A 26,790-nucleotide genomic window follows, 5' to 3' on the forward strand; every position below is an offset into this window, starting at 1 on the left:
AATATCACTTTTTTTTTTATGAATACCTCACGAAATATCAATATCAATATTTTGGGGATGAGCATTGGTGCTTTCATAAGATATTTACACACAAACATATTTGAGAAACAATCATGAATAATGTGGACATTATAACCAAATTGCATTCTTCTTCTTTCGGCTGCTCCCGTTAGGGGTGGCCAGCAAATTGCATGACTAAACTGTAATGTAACCTGAAATACAACATTTAAATATATATATATTACAATAATCAGTTTCTTAAAGCGATCTAGACTTGTTTGACTATTGGTTAGCTACAGATCAATCACCAAACCCTACTCATTCAGAACTGGGATGAGATGCACTTCATTAATCCCAGGGGTTGGATTCAGGTGCTGCAGCAGCAAAACGGTGGGGTTCAAGAAAAGGATAAAAAATAAAGTGAAATTAAAACGGCCCAATAGTGACAGGTGGCAGTTACGCTTCATTAATTACAAAGAGCTAGTGATAAGATGATAAACCACTTGATTGTCTTTCTTGTCAGGAGGAGCGCTACGCCTTCCTCGCTGAGTGGTACGACCCCAGTGCTACGCTCCTGCGCCGCTACCAACTGCTCTACTACCCCAAGGATGGTACAGTGGAGATGGTAAGCCCTACTCTATGAAAACATAATAAGAAGAAAGTATTTTCTTGTATAGTGTTATGGGTTTTATCACCTGTGTAGTCATTTTGATAACGGACATCTCAAGTGAATGTCATCATGGTACGTCTCATATGAAGTGAATTTAGATGGGAATGGCCTTTCTGTATTTTTAAAAAAAGCCAATTTTGTCATACATCTGCTGCTGGCTCAGTTACGCTTACCAGATGGAGTGTGTTTTTGTATGCAGTTTGATGTGAAAAACCAGCGAATCTTTTTGAGAAGGACCAAATATGATGGACTCCATCAGGAGAACCTTTTCATCGGGAGTCGAGTGAGCGTGTTTTCCCGTCAGCTCAATCTGATTGCGTATGGAGACCAATACACGGCAAACAAACTCGGCAGCAAAAAAGAAAGGTATGATTCTGAAGGTGGTGCAACAAGCCCAGCTCCTGTTACTTTCCTGATAATCAAATCACCTTTGTAGCATCCTTTTTCTGAAGATTGTTATAACCGTTTGAGCACAAATAACAGGGAAACACATTTCTTGCTTGTTCTATGTCCTCAAAACAGTCTTCTCTTCCATGGCACCCTGTGGTTTCACAGTAGCAATCACTACTCACTACACCGCACCACACAACATCACAATTAACCTCCCCGCACATCAGCTGTCTCCACACACCTTTCCTTATATTCTATCACCCAATGAACAGGAACTTGTCACACAGGACAGGAAAAGCTCGGCGGACCCACTACAATAAGCTGTACCTGCATTTTAATTGGTAGGAACTAACATTTTGACAGCAGATGAACGCATCTCCCCTCCGATTGGCCGTTGCTACACCTCAGCGCTGCTGTTGAACTCTCTCTAGTCGCTTAAATCCTGCTTAAATCCTACTTCGCCCAGCGGACCAGGGGATAGTGGCGCTGCGGTTGACTTTTGCACATTTTAGTATTTTTTTCTGTTTTTATCATAATGTCCGCCAAAAAAGCATCGGCAGTTACCTCTTAAGACCGCGATGCACTCATGGATATACAAACTTCCCTAAACGAACAACTTTGGTACTTTTTATCTGTGGAAGCAGAGTGGCCGGCTGAAATTCTATGCGGGAAGACGCTCAACAACAACAACAAAAATGGAGCCGCTGTTCCACAAGAGGGCCCACGGAGGAAGCACCATGGTAAACGAGGCGGCATTTGGGTCAGAATGAGGACGCAACCTTACCGTCTACCCAACCCTAACCCTGCCAAGCATCCTTCGTGCCAACGTTCAGTTCCTGGAGAACAAGATGGATGAACTTCGAGCGAGGATTAAATTCCAACGAGACACGAGGAACTGTTGCGTCCTCTGCCTGACGGAAAAATGGCTGAACCCACTGGTGCCGGATGAAGCCATCCGTCCAGCCGATTCCTTCTCCGTGTTCCGCGGTGACAGATCAAGGGAGTCGGGGAAATCCAAAGGTGGAGGCGTCTGCCTAATGGTAAACAACCGCTAGTGTAACCCCAACAACACCAAGTCTCTCTCCCACTCCTGCTTGCCGAACCTGGAACAGCTGACCATCTTATGCCGTCCATTTTATCTCCCCCGGGAATTCAGCACTGTTATCATTACAGCCGTTTATATTCCACCAAGCGGATACTGACACAGCACTGGCGGACCTGTATGATGCGTTGTGCGGATTTCAAAACAAACATCCCGACGCGGCTGTGATGATGACTGGGGACTTTAACAGGGCGAACCTTAAAAAAGTTCTGCCGAATTTCCATCAACACAGCACGTGTGCCACCAGGGGAAATAGAACTTTGGACCATTGCTACACACCTTACAAGAACGCATACAAGATCGTCTCGCTCCCTGCTTTCGGGAAATATGACCACGCCACGATCTCGCTGGTTCCCGTTTACAGGCCTCTGATTGCGCGAGAACTGGTGGTGACGAGGGAAGTGAAGGGTGGACAGACCAATCAGAGGCTGCACTTCAGGACGCACTCGCTGACTTAGACTGGGAATGTTCCAATCAAGTTCAAGTGACGTCAGCGAGCTTACGGATGTAGCGGTGAGCTTTGTGGCTACGGTAGACGACAGCATTTTTCCCACGGTGAAAGTTCAGATATTTCCAAACCAGAAACCGTGGGTTGATAAATCCATCCGCTGCGCTCTGAATGCTCGCACGGCCGCTTACAATGACGGTCTTGTATCCGGAAATATGGACAATTACAAAGCGGCGTTGTACAATCTGCGGAGGGCGGTGGAGCTACAGATGGAGCGGGGGGACACAAGACGCTGGTGGGAGGGGCTGCGGACGATAACAAACTACAAGAGCAGCTCCTCCCCAGCCACGAGTGTGGACGCCTCCCTAGCCAACAAACGGAACTCCTTTTAACCAGCTAGCTCCGGTGTTCACTACAATATTCAACATCTCCCTGGCTGAATCAGTGGTCCCGTCCTGCTTCAAGAGGTCCACCGTCGTTCTTGTCCTGAAGATCGCCTCTCCTGCCTGCCTGAATGACTACCGTCCAGGGCCCTCACCTTGGTGGTCATGAAGTGTTTCGAGAGGCTGATTAAGGATTATATCTGCGCCTCCCTCCCCCGCACCTTGGACCCGTTGCAGTTTTCGTACCGGCAGAACAGATCCCTGGATGACGCGGTCTCCCAAGTACTGCACACCACGCTCACGCACCTGGATGGCCAGAATGGGGCCTATGTAAGAATGCTGTTCATCGATTACAGTTCAGCTTTTAACACCATAGTCCCCACCAGACTGGCTGTCAAGCTGAAGGAGCTCGGACTGAATACTCCGCTGTGTGCCTGGATCCTGGACTTCCTCACAGCCTGGCCCCAGGTGGTTATGGTGGGGAAGCACATGTTCAGCTCCCTTACCCTGAACACAGAATCCCCCCAGGGTTGTGTCCTCAGCCCCCTACTGTACTCCCTGTACACACATGACTGTGTGGCCAGGTCCAGCTCCAACACCATCATCAAGTTTGCTGACGACACCATTGTCGTGGGCCTGATTATGGACTGCGATGAGAAGGCCTACCACGAGGAGGTGGCTGACCTGTCACTCTGGTGCCAGGACAACAGCCTCCACCTGAACGTCAAGAAAACAAAGGAGCTGATTGTGGACTTTAGGCGAGGATTACAATCGAGGACGCACACGGCCATTAATAGGACTTCTGTTGACAGGGTGAGCAGCTTCAAATACCTGGGAGTCCATATCACAGGGTGAAAAGCTTCAAATACCTGGGAGTCCATATCACAGAGGACTTAACATGGACTTTACAAACAGACACTCTGGGAGAAAGGCGAGGCAGCGTCTTTACCATCTCAGGCAGCTGAGGAAATTCCAGGTCTCGGTGAGGATCCTCAAGTCCTCCTACTGTGGAGCAGTGGAGAGCATCCTGACAGGCAACATTACTCCCTGGTTTGGTAACTGTACTGCTCAGGACAGGCGGGCCCTGCAGAGGGTGGTGCGTTCAGCCGAACGTACCACTGGAACTACCCTGCCCTCCCTGCAGGAGTTATACACCAGGAGGTGTAGTAGCAGAGCCCGCAGGATCATGAAGGATCCTCATCACCCCAACAAGGGACTGTTCCAGCTGCTGTGGTCAGGCAAGCGCCTCCGCAGTCACACAGCGAGAACAGAGAGACTGAGATGGAGTTGTTTCCCGCAAGCCATAAGAACTGTCAATGCTGACCTCACCAGAGGTCCTCACTGAGCCACACACATAGGCTCCACTACCCTACTGTACTATATGTAGCATACTGTACCGCATGTCACTGTTCTGGGTTGTTCGGTGATACCGTATTGCTGCGCCGTACTGTTGTATACTGTGCTGTATTATCCCACAAACACTACCTCACTAAATTCACATGCCACTTCAATGCACATATCTGTATATACATAATTGCCTATCCCATATACATAAGCCTATTCCCTTTATGTATTCCATTTTATTTTATTTTATTTTATTCTTTATATTTTTATATTATTCTATAAGTATTCGACTTACTGTATTAAGTTTTAGGAATCAGTTAGTTGGTCTAGTAGAAAGAAATTTTCCTAGGACATTGTGGTTTATCACCGGGTGCGTTACATTACATTTCACTGCATATATGTATGAAAGTATGTATATGTATGTGACGAATAAACTTCTTGAATGTTGAATCTTGAACAGAACCTGGCAAAAATTGTCAATTAACTCTAATACCGATTTGGATCTTTATCTTTTCCTTTTGTTACTTATTTTGTTTCCCTTCCCCCTAGAACGCTTGCAATGATAAAGCCAGACGCTGTTACCAAGCTGGGAGACATCCTTCAAGCGATACATGCTGCCAACTTGATTGTGACAAAAGCTAAAATGACAAGGTTGACAGAGTAAGTGTGTAATTGATTGCATATATATATATATATATATATATATATATATATATATATATATGTTTTATGAGAAACTTCATTTCTTAGTTATTTTTAAGGTAAGATCCATAGCATGAAAAAATAATACCTTTCGGTTGGCTATTTCTTCCCCCAAATAACACCAAAATCACACCACTGCCACACACTCTTAGGTCCCAACAATGTCTCCTATTTACGGTTTAGTTGATTACTGTATTTTTTTGCACAAATTTATCAGGACCAAATTCAAGGGGCAGTCCTCAGTGAAACTAAGAATCTTTCCCCAATCCGGTAATGCAACCACCAAACTTTCATTCACTTTTGTGCACATACGTTTGGGTATCTGATGGGCCTACTAACACACAAACTGTGAAAAAAGTGAAAAAACCATCACACTAGGTTTATTGTGAGCTGTCTATTTCAGAAAATATGTGGTGAAACACGCTGTTCAGATTTGAAGAAGAAGAAACAGTCTTTATTTATCACGCAACACACCACACTACAACACATGCTTGCACACACACACACACGCACATGCTTTGGATGGTGGCCGGTGAAATGAGGCCTCTGCGTTTAACCCATCCTGGCTTGTCCTTCCTCTGGAGGCACATTGAGACACAGTAGAATTAGAACGCACCCCCCCATCTGAGTAAGTCAACCAACAAACACATGTTTTCAAAGAAAGCGGAATTAATACCAACTGTCCGTGAAGAAACTGCAGACGATGGAAATGTAAGAATTTAAAAAAATATTCTGCTGTGTGTTTCTTTCTAAATAAAAAAAAAAGTATGCAGAACATAGACTGTAGGTTGCAGTGCGCAATCCGCTGGGATTTTCTCCAAACAAAACCAATAAAAGTGTGTCTTTATTGTAGATGTATTTATTTTATTTTATTTTAATATCCAACATTTACATGAAACAAAAAATCCCTGTGTCCGAGAGTCCCAGTGCAATGTTCGTGTCGCCCACAAGCTTGGAGAACGGCAACGAAAGTCGGAACTGACTTTTAAATTAGGCCTTATAGATCTAATATGAGTGAAGACTGAGCAACTGGATTGCTTATTTCTCGCCTCAAATTTGTTCAGAAGCAAATTTTGGTGGACTGATAAGGTGAAATCAGTGAACGTTATGGAGTAAATACAATGAAACCTGGAAGCCATGCTCAAACGCCATTGGCTCATAAAACAGCCGGTTTTGGAACAGGATGGTATAGAGTTGTGTTAGAATGGCTAGAATGCATAATGGTGTGAAGAAATATATCAAAAGAAATATATATATAAATTTGGGGGACCTCAGAGACCTATATTAACTTGTGTAATAAAGAGCATAACAGATCCCCTTTAACACACAATGTAATAATTTGGTTAGCCTCTTATATTTTGATTAGGTGTGTAATTCGTATATATATTGAACTAAAATAAAAAATATATATTTGATTGTTTAATCGTGTACTAAGGGTCATAGAGACTGGGAAAATAAAGTAAATTACTTCTTTAAATCCCTTTGTTTATAGTCTGGTTTTGCCCTTCAGTTACCCTTTACTACGGAAGTTTACTCGGCCACATATTAACCCCCTATTTATGGTTCCCTCACAGGAACCAAGCAGCCGACTTTTACGTCGAGCATCAGTCAAAGCCTTTCTTCAGGTGAGTTTCTGTGTCTATGACTTGCCGGTTTGAGCTGGTCTTGAGAGAGCCAGGGAGCCTTCAAGTCGAGTCATCCACAATCAGTGACATAACATGTGAAAACGATCGGAATGATCTCTGAGTAGATGCAAAATAGCATTAAATATCTTCACCAGCCTAGACAGTCTAGTGGGATGCTTTTACTAGACTGATTAATTTTTGCAGCAACCTGGTGCAGTTTGTGTCCTCGGGCCATTTGGTTGCCATGGAGCTGATGGGTGATGAGGCCATATCTATCTGGAGGCGGCTGCTGGGACCTACAGATTCCACTGTGGCACAGAGGGAGGCACAGCATAGTGTTCGAGCCCAGTTTGGAACAGATGGTGTCAAAAATGCAGGACATGGGTCTGACTCAGTTGCTGCAGCAGCAAGAGTAAGAACTTATTTTTAAATTTGTTTGTACAAATATTGAATTAGGTGAGGTGATTAGTCCAAAAATCTTCAATTTGATTAAAATTGGTCATATAAAATTGTTTTCTGTTCACAGGAACTTGAATATTTCTTTCCATCCACAACGGGCCATGGACTCTCAAACACAGCCAAATACACAGACTGCACCTGCTGCATCGTCAAACCTCATGCTATACTAGAAGGTAGGAATCTTTACTTATAAATTTGAACATTTTCCTGCTATAAAATATATATGCCATTATCCTATATTCTATATATATATATATATATATATATATATATATATATATATATATATATATCAGTCAATTATACATGACATAGTCTGTATGGTATGTCCTAACCAGTCAAAGCCTTCAGTTCTTTGGTATGGCTCACATCTTCACTGTTTACTGTTAGTAGCCACATAATTTCACTGTCATAGTCGTGACTAAATATGATCACTTTTTTGTAACTCCTCAGCCCTGTTCTGTTATTACAGAGTGCCATGCAACACAGTGCATCTACATGGTTAACAACATTACCTTTGGATTTCTTCAAAAAAGTTGCTATGGCTCTGATTCACAGAGCTCTGACATGTGAGCTCTGGACAAATTGGAGGCTTGACAAAGTCTTTCCAGGACATATAAGCTTTGCCTCAGATAAAACAGGCGAGAAAAGCGTTGTCCAGTCTGATTTTAATTAAAAAAGAAAAAACTGCAAGGATCTTTGCTGAGATCAGGGATAAAAGGCGTTCTAAATTTGATATGGTGTTTTGCTTCGATCTCTAGTGCTTCTCTTCACTGTAGGCATGGGAAGCATCAGATCTCTACTCTGTTTGCTTTTTACTCTCTGTGGTATGTCTGGTTTCGAGGCCTCCTCCACCTCTCCCTCTCTGTGCACGTCGCACAGATTTCTCATTTTCTCATACAAGAAAACTAGCTGCCAAGATAAACTCTGACTGAGTGGAAGCTATGACAATATTTAGTTTAGAAAAAATTTGCAGGTTGACATACATGCAATGAGGTTTCAACAGGAGCTGCTGCTAAAACCCAGATAGACTAGGTAGTCGGGAATTAATCAAAGGCTACCGCCGTCATGTCTTTCCTTATCATGTTTACCTTTGGGATGAAGTGCTTTCATTTTTTTAAGTTTAAAGCTTCTTATCTGGTCTGAGGGCGTCGGTCCATCCATCATAACATCAAATGATCTGTTGTTTCTTTATTAAAATGCCTTGCTTTGATTTGCCATAGGGTGCATTTTAGAGGCTAGGAAAGTACACATAGCGTTAAAGGAGTCGTGAGTGAAATTGTACTCAGTCATGACTAGAATAGGCAAGCGTTTGTTGCTAAGCAGACAGAATATGATCTCCTAGCAACAGCACCAGCTGCTTTTGGGCACTGAAGTGGCTGTGCGTTTCCTAGTCAGGCAGTTAGAGGATGCTGCCTGGGGAGCGCACACAGGGCGTCTGAAGGGGTAACATGCCTAACACACAGTTGACACCATTGTCACCAAATGCTCACAACCAAGAGAAAGATTGACAAGCATGGATTCAGCACCTGTGTCTCTGAACAGTAACATCTGAAGTATACATTGGGGGAAATAGGAATATGAAAATATGGGGTATTCTCTCACCTTTCGGCAAATGCAGGTTATATTTTCCATTGAATTCTGTTATCAGACCTAGGCCATTCGGTTGGCACCGCCCTTCAGTTTTGTTTATATACAATAGTTTAACCTTGACGCCCTGTACAGGAAGAATGCTTTCCGTCCACTAATAGCACCAACCTTTGAAAAGGAATCTCATTGTACTTTTTACAAAGGAGACAGTACAGACTTTCTTATAAATTTGCCACATTTTTGGTACTGTTGACTTAAAGGGGACCTATTATGCTCCTTTTTACACAAGTTAATATAGGTGTCTGAGGTTGCCCAAACATGTCTTTGGAGGGTTTTTTTTGCTGAAAATACTCAGATTGTGCAATAGAGCCAATCTAGCCTACCTATACCATCCTGTTCCAAAACGGGTTGTCTTTCTGTGGGAGGAGCCACCCTCCCGAAGCCCTGAGTTCTGTTAACCAATGGGGTAGATCACAGGTTCCGGGTTCAATACCGCAATGCAGTTGCTGAATCTTCACTCATAAAAAAAGTCTTATTTCACAGTTTGTGTGTTAGTCGCCCCATCAGAGACCCAAATGCATGTGCACTGAAAAAGTGAGTTTTGCATAATAGGCCCCCTTTAATGAGCCTCTGTGCTTGTTATTTTCCTATTTTTTTAAGAAGAATCTTTACTGGTCACACTACACACATGCATATATATACACACACACACACACACATGCTTTTTTGGGTGGTGGCTGGTGAAATGTGGCCTCCGCATTTCACCCATCCTGGCTTGTCCTTCCTCCGGGGGAGTCAGCCAGGAGCATTTGGCAGCATTTGCCGACGCGCCTGGAGACCTGGTACCAAGTGTCCATCGCTGGTTGGACGTTGGTGATGTGTGCATGTTTTTGGTGTTTGTTTGTTTTTGGTAATTGTCTTTGTGTCTGCACAGGTCTGACAGGGAAGATTCTTAACTCCATTTCTGCTGCTGGGTTTGAGATCTCAGCACTTCAGATGGTAAGACCCAAATAATGTATCCATCTCCTTCTCTTTGTGTATTGGTCACAGATGTTATTGTAATCTTTTTTTGTAGTCCTTGTAATATAATAAACTTTTAAGGTAAAATTGGATCATCCTCTCAGCCATAATGTAATTTGGCTTTCTCTGGCCGAACTCATGATTGAACTCGCCTCCACCGCTGCAAAGGGTGACCTTTCACAAATTTGACTGTCTGTCTTAGCGCTCTGATGGAGAGTGGTCCAGTACATCCATTCTCTGTGTCACGTGACATGGCAGTGGTCATTGGTGGCCCCAGGACAAAATCAATCAATCTGTGTTTTGTCATCATTTGTATGTTACTGTGGGTCTGAAATCCAAAATGTGCTTTATTTTAAGTTTGAATCCTATTTAGATGTAATAAAGTGGCATAATTCCATCCATCCATCCATTTTCCTCCGCTTATCCGGGGCCGGTTCGCGGTGGCAGCAGGCTGAGCGAGGAGCTCCAGGCCCCCTTCTCCCCGGCAACGTTTTCCAGTTCCTTCTGGGGGACTCCGAGGCGTTCCCAGGCCAGCTGGGATATATAATGCCTCCAGCGCGTTCTGGGTCTACCCCGTGGTCTCATACCAGTTGGACGTGCCCGGAAAACCTCCAAGGGAAGGCACCCAGGAGGCATCCTGATCAGATGCCCGAACCAACTCAACTGGCTCCTTTCAACGCGAAAGAGCAGCGGCTCTACTCAGATCTCCCTCCGGATGTCCGAGCTCCTCACCCTATCGCTAAGGCTGAGCCCAGCCACCCTACGCAGGAAACTCATTTCGGCTCCCTTGTATTCGCGATCTTGTACTTTTGGTCACTACCCAAAGCTCATGACCATAGGTGAGGGTTGGGACGTAGATGGACTGGTAAATTGAGAGCTTTGCCTTCTGGCTCACCTTCCTTTTCACCACAACGGTCCGGTACAACGCCCGCATCACTGGTGACGCCGCACCGATCTGCCTGTCCATCTCACGCTCCATTTTCCCCTTACTCGTGAACAGGATCCCGAGATACTTGAACTCCTTCACTTGGGGCAACAACTTGCTCCCAACCTGGAGGGAGCAATCCACCGTTTTCCGGCAGAGAACCATGGCCTCAGACTTGGAGGTGCTGACTCTCATCCGATGGCTTCACAGTCGGCTGCAAATTGCCCCAGTGCGTGCTGGAGGTCACGGTCTGATGAAGCCAACAAAACCACATCATCTGCAAAAAGCAGAGATGCAATTCTGAGGTTCCTAAACTAGACACTCTCCTCACCTCAGCTGCGCCTTGAGATCATGTCCATGAATATCACAAACAGAATCGGGGACATGGGGCAACCTTGGCGGAGTCCAACACCCATTGAGAATGTGTTTGACTTTGTGCAATCCTGCAAGGGTAAAGAGCTCCTCCTGAATCTGAGGTTTGACAATCGGCCGGAGCCTCCTTTCCAGCACCCTGGAGTAAACTTTCCCGGGGAGGCTGAGCAGTGTGATACCCCTATAACTGAAGCACACCCTTCGGTCCCCCTTTTAAAAAATGGGAACCACCACCCCTGTCTGCCACTCCACAGGTACTGTACACAACATCCACGCGACACTGAAGAGGCGTGTCAGCCAAGACAGCCCAACAATCTCCAGAGCCTTCAGCATCTCAGGGCAAATCTCGTCCATCCCCGGCGCCTTGCCACTGAGAAGCTTTTTGACTGCCTCAGCGACCTCTGCCAGGCATATGGACGAGACTTCCCCCTTCTTCTCTATAGCCTCCCCGAACTCCTCCCACACCCGGGTTTTTGCTTCAGTGATCGCCGAAGCCACAGCCCTTCTAGCCTGCCGGTACCTGTCTGCTGCTTCAGGAGACACCTGGGCCAGCCAAGCCCGAAAGGCCTCCTTCTTCAGCTTGATGGCTTCCTTCACCGCTGGTGTCCACCAACAGGTTCTTGGATTACCGCCACGAGAGGCACTGACTACCTTCCGACCACAGCCCCTAGCAGCCGCCTCTGCAATGGAAGTTTTGAACATGACCCAATTGGATTCCATGTCCCCAACCTCCCCCGGGGATGCGCGAAAAATTCTTCCGGAGGTAGGAGTTGAAGACCTCGCCGACAGGGGCATCGACCAGGCGTTCCCAGTTCACCCTCACTACATGTTTGGGTTTACCAGGTCTGTCTGGCAGCCTCCCCCGTCATCTGATCCAACTCACCACCAGGTGGTGATCAGTTGACAGCTCTGCTCCTCTCTTCACCCGAGTGTCCAAGACATATAGCCGCAGATCTGATGACACGACCACAAAGTCGATCATCGATCTTTGACCTAAGGTGGTCTGGTACCACATACACTTATGAGCCACCCTATCCTCGAACATGGTGTTCATTATGGCCAATCCGTGACTAGCACAGAAGTCCAATAACAAAGCACCACTCGGATTCAGATCAGGCAGGCCATTCCTCCCAATCACCCCCTTCCAGGTTTCTCCATCATTGCCCACGTGAGTGTTGAAGTCTCCCAGTAGAACTATAGAGTCCCTAGACGGAGCCCTTTCCAGGACGCCACCCAGAGACTCCAAGAAGGCCGAATACACTGAACTGGTGTTCGGTGCATAAGCACACACAACGGTCAGAGCTTTCCCCTTAGCAACTTGTAGTCGCATAGAAGCGACCCTCTCGTTCACTGGGGAGAACTCCAACACAGTGGCACTCAGCCGTGGGCTTGTGAGTATCCTCACACCCGCCCGGCGCCTCTCACCCTGGGCAACTCCGGAAAAGGAGAGACTCCAGCCCCTCTCCAGGAGTTTGGCTCCAGAGCCAGTGCTGTGCATAGAGGTGAGCCCAACTATATCTAGTTGGTACCGCTCCACCTCCCGCACCAGCTCCGGCTCCTTCCCTGCCAGAGAGGTGACATTCCCCAGTCCCCTGCCTTTGCCTGCCCCCTGGCTGACATTGCACCTGACCCCAACGCCTATCCCTGCAGGTGGTGGGTGCACAGGGTGGCAGCTCGATGGTATTTTTTCAGGCTGTGCCCAGCCGAGCCCCATGGGTCAAGGCTGGCGAGCTCCCCTCCCAGGTCGGGCTCCAGGAGGGGGCCCCGGTTTCCCTATTCCGGCCGAGGTACCATGTTGCCTAGATAATGGTTGCATTAGGGTCCTTTGAATCGCTCTTTGTCTGGTCCCTCCGCTTGGACCACTCTGCCTTGGGAGACCCCACCAGGGGCTAATGCCCCCGACAACACAGCTCCCAGGGTGGCATAATGAAAACATATAATAAATGACGTATGATGGTGTAGTACAGATTGCACAAATGTCACAAATAAATACAAAATAAAATATTAAATTGTGATTATTGCATTTATCCTTACTGCATGCTCTCCCTTTCAGAAATGTCAAATAGATTTTGTGACAAGCAGACATTTTCTTTTCCGCAGTTCACTTTGGACCAGACAAATGCAGAAGAATTCTATGAAGTATATAAAGGGGTCGTCACAGAGTACCCTGTGAGTATGATCATCATATAATTTTGGTCGTATTGGTCGTAAGTCTTTCATTTCTTCCAAGGTGAAAAGGTGAAAATCAGGTGTGGCAGAAGAATTTTTGCCTTGAATGTCTGATAATGGCATCATCAGACATTATCAGACTGCACGTGTATTTCACAGTATTGTTGTCAATGCCGAGCTCGTTGAGTTTTAATAATATTAATTAAAAGCTTTACCAGCATCAACAGTGTGTGGGCACATTAAAATGTGCCCCCACACTTTAATGTGCTCCAGCTGTGCATGGAGCATGCCGTTCCATTTAGATTTTATTTTCCCATTTTTCTTTGTAAAATACCGTATTTCCTCAAATATAAACTGGTATTCACATTAAAACCAGGCCTCTAATAAATGCCGGGTGCGTGGTCAATATGAACAATTACAAGCCTGCCTCAAATACAGACTGGGGGAAAAACTGATTGGAGCTGCGGCACTGTTCTGGTGTGGAGCTCCACACCCAAACAAAGCAAACTAAAACTTTTTTTTTTTATTGTAGATGTATTTAATTTACTCCATTTCCTTCTGCTGTGTAGCAGATCGCTTCTTGGGGCAAATGCCTTTCTGCGCTCTCGCTCTCCAGTGCTCCTAGCAGGAAGTGGTGCGTTCAAGATGAACCCAGAATAATGTAATTCCCTGTTGGCGAAGTGCGACTTTTAGGGTAACTACAAGCTCTGTATGATCAAATATAATTAAACAGATAATATAATTAAACAGGGGGAATTAGATATGAAAGCCTTTCTCTGATATAATCCTGCTTCCAGTAAAGGCCTGGTAATCTTTGCAGTTGAGGTAAATAAAGGCTGCTATATATTTAGAAGGTATTTCTTGGCACTGCTGTCCAAGCCTTTGGGTATTATTCCCTATAGTGCCACTGTGGAATATTCTGTTGGAAAACCTCTTTGAGGGCATGAAATACCTCTCTCCAGAATACACTTAGCTTAGGACATAGCCAGAATATATGGGTGTGATTGGCAATGTGTGTTCCACAGTTCCTCCAACATGAGCTGGGATGTGTTGGGCCCATCTTGGCTATTATTTCTGGTGTCCTTAAAGAATCTAGTGATAATTTTACATTTGAATTCCCTCCATGTGTTTGAATTTGTAACTTGGTTTGCCTCGGTGCACAGCTCCTTCCAAGTGTCCTATGATATGACCTTGTTCACTTCTGCTTTATCTGTGGACAATTGTGTAGATTCATAGATTTAAAAAAAAATTATATAGTTTACTAATTATCTTCTTATCTGCATTTCCCATTTATACTTCTATTAGAAACTTTTCTATGGGGCTAGTTTTTCTGAGTTTTCCCCACTCCTTGTGTGTTATCCGGAAAGTTCTCAGCTGTAAATATCTAACAAAATCTGCCCTCGGGAGATCAAATATCTTTTTAACCTGTTCAGATATCTTAAGATTGTTACCATTGAAGAACTGGTGCAGATAAACCAGTCTATGATCTGACCATTTTCTAAAGCCGCTATCTAAATTGTTGGGTGTAAAGGTACTCATAAATCCAATACCTATTAATTATGAGATTAGGGAGGAGGTAGGATTTGTAGGTCTCTGGGCACTTTTTTTTTTTTTTTTTTAATATATTAAGCCAACGGTGTGTATGTACCATTCTGAATTCGCACTATCAAAGCCTTCATTTGTGCAGCCCAGAAATATTATTTTAATTTTGTAAGTGTAAGGCTTCCATCTGGCTTGGATAGCTGTAGACCTTTTTAGTCAAATTCTAGGGCACTTTTTTGCCATATGAATTTCAAAATTATTTTATCCAAATTATCGAAAGTTGAACTTTGCAATTTCTATAGGTAGCATCTGAAATAAACAAAGTGGTCTGGGTAGAACATTAATTTAAATGCTTTCAATGTGACCCAGTAGAGATGGAGGGAGCATAGACCATCGTTCCATGTCACCACTAATGCGACATGTTAGTTTATTATAATTAACATCATAGAAATTCTGTAGAGATGGGGGGATATATATGACCAGGTATTTAATTCCTTCATTATGCCATTTAAATCCACTCTGAAGTTTTACTCTGACGTTTTAAAGATTTGTAAAACTATGCAAAGGATTCTGCCTTTTTATCAGGTTTTGTGACAGAGGTGTCTTGTGATCTTATTCTTTGTACTAGATTAGATGATTGTTTTCTCCATCTAACTGCTAATAATCTACTTGCCCTGTTGCTGCATTCATAATATCTTTGGTTAGGTTAAGCTCCCCTCAATCTTATCTTATAGTAGACTATTAAGTTCTCTGCGAGTTGTTGCGGACGCGGATTGTTTATGTTTATCTTTTATCTTTTCATGTTTGTTTATGTTCACACGCTTTCATTTTATCTACCAATTCACGCTGTTTAGCATCCGCCCTTTTTTTTCTAGCATAAGTGAATGAAATAATGTATGCCCCTGATGTATGCTTTAGCACAGTCCCACAGTACAAGCGGTGATGTGGCAGACGAGGTATTAGTATCTAGATATTTATTGAGCTGTGATGAAGGAGGTCAGTTCTTCATCATTCAGGAGGAACACATTAAGTCTCCATTGTTTGGATGTTGACCTATGGCCTATATCCCACTTCTATAGCCTATATCCCACTATCCGCATGGTCAGAGATAGTAATAGGCAGTATCTCAATGTCCACTATCCTGTAGAACTCTGCCTTAGGGGTGAAGAAGTAATCAATCCTTGAATAGGTTGTGTGTCTGCTTGAATAAAAAGTGAAGTCCCTGCTTCTTGGAATCTTGCTTCTCTATATATCCACAAGTCCTGCTTCTATGGATTGATGAGATTGGGGAGCTTTAGAGGCAGGTTGTCGATCCATTAGCTGCAGCATTACATAGTTAAGATCGCCTCCGGTCAGCAGCAATTTAGAGTTATACTGTAATATTATATTAAACAGTGTCCTGATGAAACCAGGCTCATCTTCATTAGGTGAGTATACATTTATGAGGGACACTACTATGCCATCAATTAATCCATCAACCAAGCTGTATCTCTCCTCTTTATGTACCAATGTTGGTGTGAAATAGATTTGTCCGTGTATAAGTATGGATACTCCCTTCCTTCTCCCTGATAGGTGTGAAGAGTAATATACTTTATCTGTCAGTTACTTTTTTTTTACTTTTCATCTTCCACATTAGATTAAATGGGTTTCCTGTAGAAATGCTATCTGACAGTTGGTTTGATTCAGCTGGTGCAGAATTGTCTTTCTATTAACAGGCCTATGAAGACCTCTAACATTATAGCTTATAAATATTAGTGTGCCCATCACTAACAGTATGCATTTTTTACTTTGATGCGCTGGTACTTGAAGCTGGGGAAGCAAGATGGGGAGCAGAAACGGGCAGTTTGCACACAGATCCTGTATATTGTTATGTTGTGTATTGTTATTTAGATCATAAGGAGTGGAAATAAATAATTAAACCAAAAGGAATGGGATCAGCAGAAGTACTTAGTAGAGCTGTACCAATGTTTTCAACTTCAACAAAAACAATAGGAATCCGCCTACAGAACTTAAACGGTAAGCGTTTTGGTCTTATGTTTAATAGAGTATTAAAAAAAAAAAACACAGCTATTAAGACTATAGCTAAGTAACATTAGCAACGGAATGGTGGGACCAAGTCCCAAGCCACTAAAGGCAAGCAGCCAAAGTGCACAGTCTAGATTAAATTTGACTGCACTTTGAGTGTGGTAAAAAAAATAAAGGAAAAATAAGTTATCAAGTACTAGCCATTCAGGCCCCTGCAGGACCTAACACAAATACTTAAAGCCGAACAGGTCCTCGTGGTAAAATAGCCATCTGAATTACACAGTAGGAATATTAACAGTCTCCTATTAGAGGAGGACCTCTGCGGCGTCTCCACCCGTGGCTTCTCCCGGTTTCCTGGGGTTGAGGGTGCGGTGCAGGCGATCGATTTTTATGTCCTGGTCCATCTGCAGAACTTCTCTGATAACTTTAGAAACTGCTTTAGGCGAGCTGGAGTCCAGTTCATCAATGCCAACTATCCCGATATTGGCCCGTCTCATTCTCCCCTCCTTGTCCTCGCATCGGACTTTTAAAGCTACAACCAGGCTACGAAGGCCGGTTACTGTGGCTTGTAGCGTAACCACTTCATCTGACCATGTTGATAATCCGCCCTTCATGTCCTGAATGTCCACCTTCATATAGCCGACTTCTGATCGGATTGTGGTCTTATTGTTTGCGATTTCAGACCGCGCCGCTGTACTGCTGATTTTGAGGGCATTAAAATCGTCCGCCAGTGGACTCCTCACTTACAGTGGGGCAAAAAAGTATTTAGTCAGCCACCAATTGTGCAAATTCTCCCACTTAAAAAGATGAGAGAGGCCTGTAATTTTCATCATAGGTACACTTCGACTATGAGAGACAGAATGGGGGGAATCCAGGAAATCACATTGTAGGATTTTTAATGAATTAATTGGTAAATTCCTCGGTAAAATAAGTATTTGGTCACCTACAAACAAGCAAGATTTCTGGCTTTCACAGACCTGTAACTTTTTCTTTAAGAGGCTCCTCTGTCCTCCACTCGTTACCTGTATTAATGGCACCTGTTTGAACTCGTTATCAGTATAAAAGACACCTGTCCACAACCTCAAACAGTCACACTCCAAACTCCACTATGGCCAAGACCAAAGAGCTGTCAAAGGACACCAGAAGCAAAACTGTAGACCTGCACCAGGCTGGGAAGACTGAATCTGCAATAGGTAAGCAACTTGTTGTGAAGAAATCAACTGTGGGAGCAATTATTTGAAAATGGAAGACATACAAGACCACTGATAATCTCCCTCGATCTGGGGCTCCACGCAAGATCTTACCCCGTGGGGTCAAAATGATCACAAGAACGGTGAGAAAACATCCCAGAACCACACGGGGGGACCTAGTGAATGACCTGCAGAGAGCTGGGACCAAAGTCACAAAGGCCACCATCAGTAACACACTACGCCGCCAGGGACTCAAATCCTGCAGTGCCAGACGTGTCCCCCTGCTTAAGCCAGTACATGTCCAGGCCCGTCTGAAGTTTGCTAGAGAGCATTTGGATGATCCAGAAGAGGATTGGGAGAATGTCATATGGTCAGATGAAACCAAAATAGAACTTTTTGGTAAAAACTCAACTTGTCGTGTTTGGAGGAGAAAGAAAGCTGAGTTGCATCCAAAGAACACCATACCTACTGTGAAGCATGGGGGTGGAAACATCATGCTTTGGGGAGTTTTTCTGCAAAGGGACCAGGGCGACTGATCCGTGTAAAGGAAAGAATGAATGGGGCCATGTATCGTGAGATTTTGAGTGAAAACCTCCTTCCATCAGCAAGGGCATTGAAGATGAAACATGGCTGGGTCTTTCAGCATGACAATGATCCCAAACACACCGCCTGGGCAACGAAGGAGTGGCTTCGTAAGAAGCATTTCAAGGTCCTGGAGTGGCCTAACCAGTCTCCAGATCTCAACCCCATAGAAAATCTTTGGAGGGAGTTGAAAGTCTGTGTTGCCCAGCAACAGCCCCAAAACATCACTGCTCTAGAGGAGATCTGCTTGGAGAAATGGGCCAAAATACCAGCAACAGTGTGTGAAAACCTTGTGAAGACTTACAGAAAACGTTTGACCTCTGTCATTGCAAACAAAGGGTATATAACAAAGTATTGAGATGAACTTTTGTTATTGACCAAATACTTATTTTCCACCATAATTTGCAAATAAATTCTTTAAAAATCAGACAATGTGATTTTCTGGATTTTTTTTTCTCATTTTGTCTCTCATAAATGAGGTAAACCTATGATGAAAATAACAGGCCTCTCTCATCTTTTTAAGTGGGAGAACTTGCACAATTGGTGGCTGACTAAATACTTTTTTGCCCCACTTATACTTTTTAGAGATCTCTCCCCTCAGGGAGGATGAGATGTGAGTTTTAATTTCTTCAGTGGTCGTACCTGAACTTTCTATCCGGGTGGGCGAGGTCACCTGGCGTACGCTGCCTCGTGGTTCTTGGAGGCTGTGCGGGCCCTGTTTAGCTTGTATTCAACTTCTGTGTTTTCTTGTTTTTCCACTGATGCACACATTCCATCTATGGATTCTTTTCTGACCTATATTTTGTTCCTTGTAGAATATGGTGGCGGAGCTGTGTTCTGGACCCTGCTTGGCTCTGGAGATCTGTGGCACCAACACACCAAAGTCATTCCGGGGATTCTGCGGGCCTAATGACCCAGTGAGTATAACTTTAGCTATGTTTTTTGATAGAATGAAAACCTGCCATGCAAACACATACAGAGCTTTTCCTCGCCCTACCCTGAACTGACGGAACATTTTTCAAATACAGGATAGTTAAACAATTTTCTCATTTTTTACTATGAAGTTGTTACAAAATTGCTCAAATTAAATTAAAGAGACCATCCTATGAAAAACAAAAAACAAAAACAAAAACATACTTTGAGATGAACATGATTGTCATTGTCTCCATCTCAGGTACTTGGTCAATTATGTAATCAAATAATGATTCTTCCCTAGTGTTAATAAAATATAAGTAAGAGTTGTGAGCTTGGCATATCAAGTTCCAGTTCAAGATATTATTTGTCACATAAACATACGGTCATACATATATGCAGTGAAATGTCACGACACCCGGTGATTATGCACAATAAGCTCTATAAGCTCTAAAAATACTAAAAATACTACAATGTGCATAAACGACACAAGGTGCTCGCACAGGCGGTCGCAAGGGGCAGAGCCACAATCGCGATTCTGTGTTCTATAATTATACAATAGAATTAATTGTCTGTGTTGTATTAAATATACATTTAAATCCTCCTAAATGAAAATAACCTTAACTTACCTCCAGTACTTACAGGGGCTTTCTAGTGTTCCTTTGCAAATTTTGTAAGCAGTGTCTGGAATCAACCATTTGATTTTATACAATTTACTTACTACATAAAATTCAGTTTGATATTGAGCCTGTGTCATATGCTGGAAGGAACTGTTAATTACATGTAGAACCTTGATATGAGAAAATGACATTTGCACTGATATTTTCCAAACGGATATTTTCCGAATTCAAAGCCTTCAGCTTTCACTTTGGCCCTGTTTTCACCAGGCATTAACATGCATCATGGGTGATCCAATCACAAGTGGACAGCTCTAAGTACGTCTGTTTACCCCTGGCATCAGAATGCATCTCCACATGCGTCCCGAGTAACCATTTGTGATTGGATCGCACATCCCTGTTCTAAATGCAAATAAACACGCACATCATTTCCGTTTGCAAAGACCAAATGAGAAGACCTTGGTGCGTGGGCAAAATCAATATAATACAGACTGAAATTGTGGTGCTGTTTGTACTGTACGCCGCACAGGGTTCAGGCTGAACAGATTCATTTAGTTTCCTTATTTTCTTACTTGTATGGAAAATTTAAAATGTGACCATAACTGAGGGATTTGGAGTGGAACTTTTCCTCTTCTTGAGAGGTCAGACATGCCGTGCCGGTTTTCCAGAGTTTATTTATTTATTTATTTATTTTACTTTGTTTTCTCCTTGTGTGAAACAAACTTTTTTCCATTTACACAATTAAAGTAAAAGGTCCTTTTAGGTCCTATTATGCTTTTCCTTTTAATCTGTGATATATATATAATTATATATGTATATAATTCATATTAGACGTGGCCGAAATGTCAAACAATGAGGTAAATTAATGACAAAGTAATCTCTGTGAACAAAACGTTCAGGCTTCCAACCGCTCTGAACGCTACGTTTGCAACGTTTTTTTCTACTCTCTGCACGAGAGTACAAAGCTTGTCACCGATTTCTCTTATATGATCATCTGCTCTATCGGAGACGCTGTGTGCTCCAAACATAACCAATAAAAAAAGTGTTTTTATTGTTGATGTATTCTCTTACGTTTAATAATTGAAAGAAACAAAAAGTCTCTGCATGCCATGTTCCGGTGCGGTGTCACCCACAAGCTCGAGCACGGCAGCGAAAGTCAGAACAAACTTAAATTAGGCCTTGTAGATCTAATATGAGTGAAGATTCAGCAACTGGATTGCTTATTTCTCGCCTCAAATTTGTTCATAAACACATTTTGGTCGACTGATAAGGTGGAATAAGTTTTACGGCCGAAATACACACCTGTACTTGAGAGCTGTCCACTTGTGATCGGATCACCCAAGATGCATGTTAATGCCAAGTGTAAACAGGGCCATTTGATATAAAAGTCCACTAAATGCATGTGAATAGTCTGATTTAGTGGCTTTTCATTTCAGGCCAAAAGGTGATCAGAAGTAGATAACACATCCACTTTACTGCTGTCCATTAACGGAGTGTGTGTGCGTGCGTGCATTGCATGTGTGTGTGTTTGTGTGTGTGCATATGTGCATGAGTATATGTGTGGGTGCGTGTGTCCCTGAATACTGTGGAATCAGTGGTGCAGGGCTGTGCTGGTGCGTGATGTGAAATCTAATGATATGACGCTGTGTCTCCAATCACTGTTTGGTTACCATGATAATGAGGCCCAGCCGATCTGCAAAATCCTCCCTCGAATTCAACCGTCACTCATAACTTCACCTTTAAATTCTGTCAAATAAGCTTATGATAATATTTCAAGTGGTCTGGGTGGCTCAGAATGTCCTAACATCAAAAGGCGTAGGTCGGTCGGTATGTCACTTTCGAAAGACATGGGATTGTTTCTTTAACAGGTAATGACAATAATGTTTGGTTACTGTCTATCGAGGGGAGGAATTTTAAACCGCAGTCTGGTCGAATAAACCATTAAATGCCACTAATTTATCACTTTGGTAAAACGTGATTTGCTTTTAAAAATGTAATATGCTATATATATCCTTGCTCCACTTACAACTCTGTGACCTTGTATTGAGATGGTTGTGTTCTGTAATAATTCAGCGGCTAGATGACTTCCTCTTCCTAATTAGCTTTGGGGTTACTGTGGTAACAGTCAAGGCATGCTGTTAGTTTCGCTGTTTGTCCTCCGAGTGTTGTCTGACGACTAACCTACCCATGAACTCCTCCTACAGACCCTCAGAGGAGTTCCACTATTTGAGAAGGATGTTGCCTTTTAAGAGAGGCAATGTCCATGAACGGTGGAAGATAAGAGGATGAGCTCTTTAGCACAATCACCATCATCCCAGAGGACAAACCTAGGACATGTTCGGTCACTGATAGCGCTACCACCAGGCCACTTTAATGACTTACCACACAATGTTATCAGTTTCCAAAGAACAGTCTGTTCTTTTTTCCACACCCAATTTGTCCAGACATTATCAACATTATTATCAGACAGATGGACAGGTCAAGACAAACAGGGCTGATACAGTCTGTTTCAGTCCTGATGCACCACTGATGCATGCAGTAGAACAGTATGGATTTTCTATTCAAAGGTGTAGGGGTGGTCATTCGTTTTAAGAATAGGCTTTTGGTTCAACTCACTTTATTTAAGGATAATCCCTAAAAAGTCAACGTGTTCTCCATGTGTAAAACATTGCCTGTATATTGGATGATGGCCCAAAACTCAGCACTGCATCAACCCTGTTGTAAGAATGGACTGTGATTTACAATGCACCCTGATGGACAGACCTTCCTCCTCGTCCTCTTCCTCCTTTACCTCTCTTATGATTTGCAGTCTCTTGGCCCCCAAGCATAATGATCAACAGCTCAACTAAGACCAATATGGTCTTCATTCATCCTCATAAGTTTTCAAACCATGTCCTTGAATCAATATTTGGTGCTTTTGAAATGACCCGCCTGTGGGCCCCAAATGAAGGATTTTGTATTCTGTGCATGCGAAAACCTCTCGCAACACGTTCAAAGTTTTATGTGCTGACGGCGGGGAATGTTTTGTCAAAATCATTTCTGCCTTGAGTCCTGAGCGACTGCAATTATGTTTCTTATACATTGCATGTACGCTGAATTTCTCTGGGTGGATTGATGGATTACAGGGTACAAAAATAGTAAAAGAAATCCCTTTGAAATTGGACTCCACATGGACTTTTGTTTCAAAATGCTGTGAAACAAGAGGCCAAAAGTTTCTTGGTATGATGACAATTTCAGTTGGGTAAAAGAATATGGTTGACAGCATTTATCCGGTATTGATCTCTCCCCAAGCCACATACAGATGACCGCGTTATGTGGTTCGTTTGGCAGTGGGAACCTAGATGTTTTAGAGTCTCATTATGAGTCTGAGAGCTTGTTTACACCTGGAATTAACATGCGTCTTGCACTTATTTTTTGGGTGAAACGGGGGATTCACTCACTTGGGAGTGTAACCCTGCCAACGAATCAGTGATTCAGTTAATCAGTGTTTCGTTCGTAGGGATACACTCATTGAGTGAGTGTAAGTGAACGTTATTCCGCATCCCATCGCTCTCAACCGACTAGAGCTCAACTGATCGGACTGATAAACGATTGTTTAAGGAAGTGATTCAGTTTACTTTGCTCATCCAAAAGATTTGAATCGTTCGCAAACGACTCTATCACAGAGCCGGTAGAAACTGTTTCCTCTGGAACATCACACTTTAAATGGCTTCGATAAAAACAGTGGATTGATATAAAGTTGTTTTTCCTATTTATTCCTTGCATGGAGGAAGCAGATAGAGATTGGACACGGTGGTCTCATGTGGCGCAAAATAAATTAGTTTAATATATTTTAATGTAGATAAATTGGTGCATCCGGTGTGGCTCACTTCTGTTATGTCGTGGCTTTTGCATTTGTGTTTTCTATTGTTACTGCTGTGTTTTTGTAATTTGCAAAGCATTTTGGGATGCAGTTTGTTCGACAAGCCTGGATTTTCAGTTTTCTAAATGCTGCACGTGTTGTCAAGATGTTTTCTTAATTTGCTTGTGTTTTGTCTATTTGCATGTGTTCCCTTAATTAGCAGTTACAGTAATGTTGTGGCTTTTGCATTTGTGTTTTGTCTATTTGCATGTGTTTTCTTAAGTTGCAGTGCGTTGAGAGCGAAGTTATTTGCACAATTTTTAACTTCCCGCTAAAGTACAATAAATTGACCATGTCTTACGTTTTCTCTGGTATCCTTTGTAAAGGATATCCGGTATTGGACTGCCTAATTAAACAATATGTATATATTAAATGTATATTGGCAGGAGATAACTGATCACACCTTGAAACATTAATGCAAAAACATTAATTGGGGTGCTGTTAATGCCACACATACACTTGTTATTATTATATAGTACAACGTTTTGGATCAATTCAAGGATCTTCTTCAGGGTGCACGGAACCAAGCGCTCATTGATTTAACTATATAGCCGTGGACTTGTCTTTCCATGTGAACTTTTTATGGGATGAAACAAGCGCTCTATGCCCATGCAGTTGAATCAGTGAACTACAAAGTGACTTCCAGGGCCGCGGACTCTGTTTAGCTTTGTGCTTTCCCCGTCCCTGGTCCCCCGGCGTCAGTAGGCCCATTTAAAATACGATTTGGTAATTGAAGAATGTGACTGACGGTTTCAAATGGCTTTTATGCAATATAAACCACTCGTGAACAACGAAACACTATGGTAGAAGCAGCATGGAGTATCCATGCTCGCACACGTGCATTTATGCCTATTTGCCCTAACGTCCGGAACTTCAATGCGTGTCGCATCGCAGTGGTAAAGGGGCGAAAATTAGCGGGTGTCATGTTTCCATCACTGTCGATCAGAGCTGGAGCCGATAAAAACCTGTCTATTGCATGGTCATCTGACCCCTGTACGAAAATTGGGTGTAACCTTTCCCACTAATAACAAATGCCAGATATTAGCGGTCGGTACCGTTTTGGGAAAGGGAGGTATTAGACTAGTCGACTAGTCTAACTTTGAAATTCCATTTAAACGTCAGGGAAATTAGTCGTTAGGAACATCTTTACTCTGAATGTATCAGTGCAACCAACAAAGGGGACTGAACATTGTTGTTAATTTATCAGTAACACCAACACAATAACATATAACCCGCCTTTAAAATATCAATTTAATTTACAAGCACTGTGCGACGCACAAGCATTACGCGAGCCGCCTGTTAATTACCAGCAAACTATCAAAAGCTGTAATTATTCTTCTCAATGTGTCAGAACAACCAGCACGGAGACTGAACATTTATTTTTGTTCAAATTAGTTTCAAATGAAAAGCCTCTAGTGTTTCATACACAAGTCCAGCAGTTTAATTTAAGGTTTAAGGTTAAGGTTAATTTTGACAAAATGCAGCTGCTGAATAAATTTTTTCTTTTTTTCATGCGATCAGTGAGAGATTGGTCGACCAAGACCCTTCTCGTCGACTATTTGTGGGCAGCCCTATCTTCAACCCGCAGGCTATTGTTCATCACTGATCTGTGAACATCAGACCAGCCCTCTCTGGGACTAATTAAAATCAAATTAAGCCTTCTTACTGCAGGTCACTTGTGTGTGACAAATGTAATTACAGAGACCAGACTTTGGCAAAAAATATTAATCAGGAACTCTCATAGCAGTTTTTTAATTGTAATTTTAATTTCTTTGCTCTTGCTGTCTTTTGCTGTGGTTTGGTATGGCGTGGGAGTGTAAACAGCATGCTGCCGCCTTGTCACGGTCACTGCGCTTACTACGAAGTTAAACACAGTGTATATACATTCCTGAGACACAAAACCAAATCTTGCATACTTATGTCATCACGCTGATCCCTGTTGTGTAAACCAAATGGCCAATTGAGATATTCCTCCTCGTATAAACATTAGAAGTTTTGTTTTTTGTTTTTTGTAATGAAAGTATGTTAGACAGTAATGGGGTAAATATTGGCGGTTTCCTCTCACTTTCTCCCAGTCCACATCTTTGACGTAGCCTGTGATACAAACTTGTGCCAGGGCTTCAGGTTTTCGTTTTAAAAGACATGTAATTGGCAAACTGATTTATGGCCTTGGAGGACTGGTTCTCAGCTTTTGTATTAAGAGTTCATAAACCGCTAGAGAAGAATACTCTGGATGAAAAAATATAGCTGCAGGCAGTAATGCACAGGGTCGAGGGTAGTTGGCCCTTAGTTAAAGCCCAATCCTTAACATTGGGGAACTGTCATAAACACAAAACACGCATAAAGAGCACCGCTGCGTCTGTGCTAGGGATGCGACGGTATCGGTATGTATCCAGTTTTTGGGCCTCAGTAATGGTACGGTTTCGGTATCATTCTATTTAACAAACAAATAAAAGAAACCACCCTTTAAACAATGAACTCCTAACTTTGCCGATAGACAAGTAAAACTTTGCATTCATTAAAATGAATAGGCCTGGTTTCTGTCTCTATTGTATGAAATCAAGGGGAGAAAAACACTCAAATGAAAAGTGCTTTTTTTAGCTTTGACAGTAGTAGTCTATTCTGTAGTCTGCAGTGATTTCACGTGACCAGAAACGCAGTGACAATTGTCTGTAACCAATCAGTAGTCGGCAATGCTATCACATCACCGTTAAAAGCTTTTTAAATTACCTTATTCAACAAAAATGGACCAATGTGGATCAAACTTGGATGACGACATGTCTGGACTGCCCCAAATACAATGACTATTCATTTGTGTCCAT

General features: G+C 42.9%; 1 protein-coding gene across 1 annotated transcript in view; it reads left to right on the forward strand.

Moving 5' to 3' along the window:
- Nucleotides 1–26,790, forward strand: part of nme7 (NME/NM23 family member 7) — a 29,467-nt gene that overhangs the window by 605 nt on the left and 2,072 nt on the right. The window contains exons 2-10 of the mRNA XM_080009659.1: nt 524–625; nt 870–1,036; nt 4,887–4,997; nt 6,614–6,664; nt 6,869–7,076; nt 7,191–7,296; nt 9,648–9,712; nt 13,131–13,199; nt 19,354–19,455. Of these exons, the coding sequence (XP_079865785.1) occupies nt 524–625; nt 870–1,036; nt 4,887–4,997; nt 6,614–6,664; nt 6,869–7,076; nt 7,191–7,296; nt 9,648–9,712; nt 13,131–13,199; nt 19,354–19,455 (981 nt within the window). The remainder of the gene's footprint in view (nt 1–523; nt 626–869; nt 1,037–4,886; nt 4,998–6,613; nt 6,665–6,868; nt 7,077–7,190; nt 7,297–9,647; nt 9,713–13,130; nt 13,200–19,353; nt 19,456–26,790) is intronic.

This window comes from Zeus faber, assembly GCF_960531495.2.
Source record: "Zeus faber genome assembly, chromosome: 1".
In the NCBI taxonomy this organism is placed as follows: domain Eukaryota; kingdom Metazoa; phylum Chordata; class Actinopteri; order Zeiformes; family Zeidae; genus Zeus; species Zeus faber.